Source organism: Anarrhichthys ocellatus, unplaced genomic scaffold (assembly GCF_004355925.1).
Source record: "Anarrhichthys ocellatus isolate YVR2014 unplaced genomic scaffold, GSC_Weel_1.0 scaffold34, whole genome shotgun sequence".
Taxonomy (NCBI): Eukaryota; Metazoa; Chordata; class Actinopteri; order Perciformes; family Anarhichadidae; genus Anarrhichthys; species Anarrhichthys ocellatus.
This window is the reverse complement of record NW_022280064.1, coordinates 2,974,830-2,981,974: the sequence shown is the minus strand read 5'-3', so window position 1 is coordinate 2,981,974 and position 7,145 is coordinate 2,974,830. Positions and strand designations below refer to the sequence as shown.

General features: G+C 49.1%; 1 protein-coding gene across 1 annotated transcript in view; it reads right to left on the bottom strand.

Annotated features, from left to right (window-relative positions):
- Positions 1–141: 141 nt before the first annotated feature.
- The window catches only part of phip (PHIP subunit of CUL4-Ring ligase complex), a 26,934-nt gene continuing 19,930 nt past the window's right edge, over positions 142–7,145 (bottom strand). Inside the window, exons 28-40 of the mRNA XM_031865904.1 lie at positions 6,964–7,075; positions 6,047–6,108; positions 5,765–5,920; positions 5,050–5,170; positions 4,778–4,903; positions 4,495–4,570; positions 3,648–3,707; positions 3,341–3,493; positions 2,697–2,849; positions 2,290–2,501; positions 1,950–2,197; positions 1,504–1,650; positions 142–1,372 (exon numbers count right to left, since the gene is read on the bottom strand). Coding sequence (XP_031721764.1) covers positions 615–1,372; positions 1,504–1,650; positions 1,950–2,197; positions 2,290–2,501; positions 2,697–2,849; positions 3,341–3,493; positions 3,648–3,707; positions 4,495–4,570; positions 4,778–4,903; positions 5,050–5,170; positions 5,765–5,920; positions 6,047–6,108; positions 6,964–7,075 — 2,384 coding nt within the window. The 3' untranslated portion in view covers positions 142–614. The remainder of the gene's footprint in view (positions 1,373–1,503; positions 1,651–1,949; positions 2,198–2,289; positions 2,502–2,696; positions 2,850–3,340; positions 3,494–3,647; positions 3,708–4,494; positions 4,571–4,777; positions 4,904–5,049; positions 5,171–5,764; positions 5,921–6,046; positions 6,109–6,963; positions 7,076–7,145) is intronic.

Below are 7,145 nucleotides of genomic sequence, written 5' to 3'. Positions count from 1 at the left end.
GTCTGTAATGCGTCACCTAACCATTCCAGCTCAGTGCCGTCACAGACCGACCCAGCAGAGACACTAAAAATAGTGAGAGTGAGATAAGACACATCCAGCTCTCCTCGTGATTTTCTTCAAGTACTAAAACGGTTCAACTACTTTTTTTTTTTTTTTTTTTTTTTTTTTTGCCCGGTCCAACGCCAACAGTGTTTAAGGGCAGACGGAGGTGAAGAGTGGTTCACTGGACAGGAGCGACTCCCAGGACCACCAGCGATGGAGTCAGTGAGCTCCCGTGGGGTCCAACATGGACCAATAATGTCGGAGGAGTTGGGACAGATGAACATGCGTTGTCGGGAAGCCGCCGGTTTGGCAGCAGCAATGTGCCAAGAGGAAGGAGGAGCGCACAGATAACTGCCGCTGTCTCCGTCTCTCCATCGCCACAGCTTTGAACAGCAGCAGCTGGACAAGCAGCTCCCGGGACGAACACGCACACAGACGCGTAACAACACAGAGCATGACTCCCTCGACTCAGCCGACGCGGAAGAGAGAAGAGAAATCTCATCCCGACTTCTTCTCCGTCATGGCCATCGGCCTCCTCCTCGCATCCTTGTGCGTCGGTTCGGTTGCCTCTGTTACCAGCCTATGAGGTTGGCTTTGGCCTTTTCTGTCAACTTACGGACGCGTCCCTTTGAGGAGGTGCCGAAAGTGATGGACGAGTCCTCAAACAACAGCTGCCTCTGCTCCTCCTCGGAGTCCTCCTCCACGTACCAGGCAGACCGTCGCCCCTGGTTGCGTGTGCGCATCGACCCTCCCGCCTCGTCCCCTGCCTCGTCCCCCTCCTCGTCCCCCTCCTCGTCCCCCTCCTCGTCCCCCTCCTCGTCCTCTGGAGACTCCCTCCGTTTGGATCGCTGAGGAGCGGTCTGCGGAGAAGGCGTGACCTCCTCGATGGCTCTCCTGCTGCTCCTCCTCAGTGGCGAGGGCTCGGGTGACTCAGCAGGAGGTGTGGCTTCTTCATTCCTGACCGCTCGGGGCCGTCCGCGCCGCCTCGGCGTCGACGCCGTGCCAGAGTCCGACAGCACAGATGTTTCCTGTGCAGACAACGCCCCACCTTCGTCCCCCGTCGATTGGTCGAGCTCGTCGTCAGGGGTGGAGCTCCTGCGTTTGCCGCTCCTTCTCATCTCCTCCTGCTCCTGCTTGCTCTTCCTGCCCCTCTTCTTGCCCGCAGGGCGGCCTCGGGTTCTGGACGGGCTCCCCGGAGTCGTGACTTCTGGAGGACTCGATGGTGGCTCCACTTTGGATTTCCGCCCCCTCCTGCCCACTCCCAGGCTCACATGACTACTGTGGCCATTCAGGTGGACTGTGCTCTGAGATGGAGGGCTGGCAGTGGAGCCTGAGGGGGAAGGGCATTGATATTTCAGGACAAAAGGAAGAAAGAATATACATAGCAGGCAGGTGACATTCAATATGTATCTGATGAACGTCAGCATCACACGGTCACTTCTTTGTGACACCGTCTCTCACCAGGCGTGAGTCGTACAGGAGTCCTGAGTTTCCTCCGGGTGCTTCCTCCACTGCTACTTTCTGCGGCTGGAGAGGGTGTCACCTTCTCAGAAGCTGATGTCGATGAGGCTGACGCAGAGTTATGAGTCCTCAGTGAGCGAGTAGACTCTGAAGATGCAAAGAAATAAGATAAAAAGTTGATTGTGTAATATCGTACCTGTGGTCAATACTTGATAATAACAAAGACTGGCAAATAGGGGTAAACAGCTAGCATGGCTCTGTCTGGACACAACAAAAGCTGCCAACCAGCACATCCAAAGCTCAATAATTAACATATTGAAGGTTACAATATCATAACCCGAGTTCCATAAGCATACACGTAAAGCTTTGTTTATACTCGCGCTTGGCGCCGTAGCGTGACCCTCCGCAGACGAGCTCCGAGTATGTACGGAGGCGAGTGATCTCACCTGCTGGGCTCTGAGTGCTGCTTGCGGCATTATGTGAGGAGGATGAGGAGGGCGGAGAGTGTGCAGAATGCCGCGCCGCGCTCCGTGTGCGCCCTGCGGTCGGCGTGTCAGCCTTCCCGTTGACCAGCTGAGGGGGCTGTTTGACGGGGATGCTCTGTCTCAGAGAGGAGAGCCGTGAAGGCGGCGGAGGCGGTGATGGCTCCTTTTTTCCGCTCACCCTGGATGATACACGCCTCTTTCTCTCTGGACTAAAGGCAGGATGGGAAGAAGGGAAACCAAAGATCACACCCAATGCACGGTGCGACACCCAAAACCCCAAATTAAATATCCCATCTTCTACCTGGACGCGGTGCTGCTCGTTGGAGATTCGCTCCTCCTCCTCCTCCTCTTCATGGCGTGCCGTGTCGGCCTGTCCGTAGTGTGTCGTGCCTGTCTGTCTGTGCCCTGCCTGGTCAGTTTATTCGTCAGGCCGTGGATGGCCTTGTAGTCGGCAAGGATGGAGCTGACATGCTCCTCAAACAGAGCAGAGAGCCTCAGACTCATACTGTAGATCTGGAGACAAACAACAAAGGATGCACTGATTCAACTAAGACAAAAATGGACAAAGGGCACAAACCGATCTGAGAATTGAATTTCATGTCCTCATCTAAGCATGGAAACATGAGAGGACCACAATGTATATTGAACTTAATGCACCCTGGTTTCACAGACTGTGTGTGTGTGTGTGTGTGTGTGTGTGTGTCTCACCCGAGACTTCTTACTGGGCGTGTAAGCTTTGGAGTTGCTGAAAATGAGCCGGACATCTTTGCAGAGCTCAATGGGAGATTGGTACTTTCCTTCTTTGAGTGTCTTGAGAACGGTGCTGAAGTCCATCGGTGAGTCAACTATTTGCAGGTAGTCCTGAGAGAGGCAGAGGGAAGATGGGATATTTCAATTACAGGTTTCAAAAGATGAGAACAGACATGAGGAGAGGAAGATATAGAGTAAGAAGAGAGGGGGGCGGAATAAGAGCTCTGGGGGATTTGGGCTTTCACTTTGAGTGGGCTGGGAAAAAACAACTGATGCAAAAGAATTCCACCCTTCCTCTGTTAGCAAGAGAAGTCAAATCCCACTGAAACCTTGGGTCTGTTCACGTTGTTCCTCCTTCATGCTGAATGGAGAGGCCTGTTCTTCAGACCAAACAAGCTCTTTCGCTTCCACTCCTTGTGTAGTTGACTTGTAGCCACTTGTGACTGTATAGCAAGATTCAAGGGCCAAATAAATCTGAGACCAATGGAAATTCAAATTCAAACATCAGACTCATGACTTCAGTTTGTTATGGTGGAGCTCACGTGCGCACACAGTACAGAACACAGAAATGAGGGTAGCACATACGGATGTCGCACACCTACCGGGTATTCCTGTAGGTCCACGGGTTCTCTGAAGGGCTCCGAGTCTTCACACTGAAAGGTGAGATCCAGCAGCTCCTTACAGCGACCGCGCCAGGCATGGGGGTCATACGACGGGGGCCGGGTCCGCAGCTGCCGCTGCGTGGGTCGTCGACCCTGCGCAAAAAACAATGAGTAAATTGAAAATAACTGCACTGGGCATTGCAAAACAGCCTGTGGAGCAATGTCTCACGCTAAAATTAGTACGGTTTGTTTTATCTGATGTGTTAAGGATGTACGTGAACACGCGGATGCTGTCAGATAGTGTTACCTTATGGTTTCGCGTGGATGTTCCAGGAGTATTAGTATCTTCATCCTCCTCCTCATCATCCTAAATAGATAGGAAAAGGGTAATTAAACAAAGGGAATGTATATTGTACTCTACCAAGCGCTTGTATTATAGCACACATGGACAACATACATGACCCATCTCTATCCGGCCTGCAACGGCCTCAAAAACAATCAATGTGTTAATGAATCTCAAGGCGAATGATGACAATGAGCGTGAACTGCTGTTAAACTCGACTCCAACGTCGACTCTTGCTCACCATCCGCAAGCGACAGGCTTGTGGCGTAACAAAGGTAAGGCCGGCTGCCCCCGGAGACACCGACACATACTCCACTACGCTCACAGACCTCCACCCGTTGAGCCGAGATCAACCGGTGTTTCAGGGAGATTGAACGAGAACTGGAGCCGCTGTCCTCTCTCTCCTTTCATATGACAGCGAGAACGCGCCCACGGATGAGCAAACAAGAACGGATTGCAATGCAATATACATTTGACTAAGCTACACACGTAGAACTGTCTCACACAGTTACACAAGTAATAACAGAGCAGGAAATGATTTGTCTATATTGTACGTATTCATGAGTATGACAATGTTTCTGTTCATAATTCGTCGGTGAATGTTAATATTTTCTTCATTCGGTGAGGTTTTCTGAAACCTTCGTGTCAATAAAGCCACATTAAATGGAACGCTTCTTTTATAATAATTTGATTACAATATTTTGGCTTTGGTGAGAAATCATGTAATGAATATCAGCCGATAATTAGTGGAGTAAAAAAGCAACATGTTAAGCACAAACTGCAGTGTAGGCGGGTAAATATGCAAACACACCTCGTCTTCAGAGTCAGAGAAGGTAGCCTTCTTCATAGATTTATAGAGGGGCATGAGGGTGGTCATATTCTGGTCCCTGGACAAGAAGGAGAAGGAGAGAGCAGAAATGACTCAATGTTAGATGGTGCAAATGTTTAACGTGGGAATTCATTTAGATTTGTAATGAGAAGTTCTTGATAACTTTTGTTTTTATGTAGTACTCAAAGAAAAACTGGTTAATTAACATTTTGTTAATATGCTCTACATTGTCCCTACACAAGAACACACAGGCTGTAGTACTCACTTTATGAACTGCAGCATGAGGTCGGAGACAAACTTGGCAGTTGTGACGATGAACGCTCCGGGCTCATTGAACGCTTGGGCGTTGTGTTCGATGTAACGAACCTCCCACATCAGAGAGGACAGTCGCCTGGAAACAAAGACAGATGTGTCGAGTGTGTATTCAATTCTAGTCACGATACACACACACACACACATGCACACACACACACACACACACACACACACGTAGACTCTGTATCTCCTTTTACTCAAACACAAGCTGCTGTGAGGTACCTGTAGCAACGGTTCACCAGCCTTTCGCGTATGGTGCTGAGGTCAGTGACGTAGGCCACCACCGTGCAGTATGTGGGGTAGGCTTGGAGGTCCACTGGAAAGGCAAACGGCGCTGCCACATCTGAGGGAGGCAGGTTGGGTCGGTGGATGGAAGACGGGTGAAGAAGAGAGGATTATTTACCGGAGCAGGCCAGCATTTCGTAACACACTTAACGTGGATATCTTGTCTATTTGTACCATATAATAACCTGCATATGTCAGGCAACAGCAATGCTTACATCACACCTTCGTCCCCTTTTGCTAAGATTTTCCAACGTGTTCTAAATATTATCACTTAATTTAAATGGACCTAAAAGGGTTTATATAAATAGAGCGTAGGACATCTAGAAGGATTCGATTGCTGGCTGTTGGTCCCCAGACCGTCACTAGAGGGAGCCCTCACGCCAGCTTTCTTCCACTGGGAGGATTGCAGTAATACAAAAAGCCTGTTCCCGAATATGACATCATTTAACAGGAATTCAAGCAAGCAGCCTCAATAATTGGCTGACGTGTTACAACGCGAGAGCCGTTGCTCTGCTGGGCTCACGCCGATGAGCTCAGAGCGGTGACTCGGGTATTGTGGAGTCACGCATTTACGAGAAATGTCTCCTCGTGGCTTCACTTCCCAATCCCTAAATCCATGACATAAGGGGGCTGTTTGGCGATGACGTCGTACCGAGCGTGCACAGCTGGTCGATGGCTTTGATGATGCGCTCGCACTCCTCTGCGCGTGTGCGGCAGCCCCATTCCCCGTCCAGCGGGACGTACAGCAGCTCCTTCTGCTCCTCTTCTACCAGCGGGACGCTCGTGCCCAACTCGTCAGGGAAGGTGGCTGCGCCCGGAGAGAAAGGCGACCGAAAAATACATCAGAAATGTAAAATGTTGAACAATTACATTTGAATCTGTTTAAATGGGTGTGTACTGTAGTGTGGGTGTATTGAGAGAGAGAGAGACCTACCATCATCAGGGATAGGCTCCATGTCCCAAGGACTCATCTTTTCCGTGTCTCCATTGTCCCAGCTGGAAGGGAAACAGTGTTGATATGAATATTCAACAGCATCACATTGTAGTCTTTGTGATTTCTTGTTTTGCTGTTTGCGGTTTGCTCAGGTGGCGTACGGCCTAGAGTGGATGTCACTCTCTAACAAGGTCTTTTAAATAACAGTAAGCACTCAGTGTTGACAAGAAGAAGTAACTCAAACAGACAATATGCTTATTAATGTTTCGAATTGGAATGTCACCGACAATGAAAGCCGAGTGATACGAAACAAAGGGCAGCGCTAGCCGGCATTTTAAATGTCAAATTCAAACTGTCATCCACGATCGTTTCATCAAGTTTCCCTGAATGATTCGAGCCACGAGGTGTTTGTGTAGTTAATGAGTGTTGTGAGAGGAGGTGTCAGTGGCGTCATCACATGGAGCTATTAGTAGACAAATTCCTGCTCCGTGCAAACCGTTTTAAAAGTTTTACATTTCTTATACTGTCGCTGTGGGAATTCAGATCTATGAACTCGTTCAATTCCAGGATTCACTCAAAGGCCAAGAGACCAAATGTACAGGAGACACACTGGGTCCAGATTCAAAGTACCCAACTTTAGTGATTTTCAAAGTAATCCTCTCAAAATTTCTCAAAAGGAGTTCTCCACGAAGAGATTACAATTTCCCATCCACACTTGTTCTGTAGTCTGTGAGCGCTTGTCGAGTAAACTTGAACTGTACGGTGTCGTTTTCTGCTTTATATTTTGAAAAAAATGTCCATATTTCTGCATTATTCTTTTCTCTTACTTAGTAACTTAGGAACTCTTGCTTTGATGCATTGGATCACATTACTAAAGCAAATACAATGGATGTATCATGTGAAAGCTGTGCTCATACCAGACATTGTAGCACTGAAACAGGCTGTCAGGGTACTGAGGCTGGAAGGGCTCCTGGCTCTCAATGGTCCCAAACCACCAGGCGTCATCAATCACTGACCGAAACCTGTCACCTACACACACACACACACACACACACACACACACACACACACACACACACACACACACACACACACAATT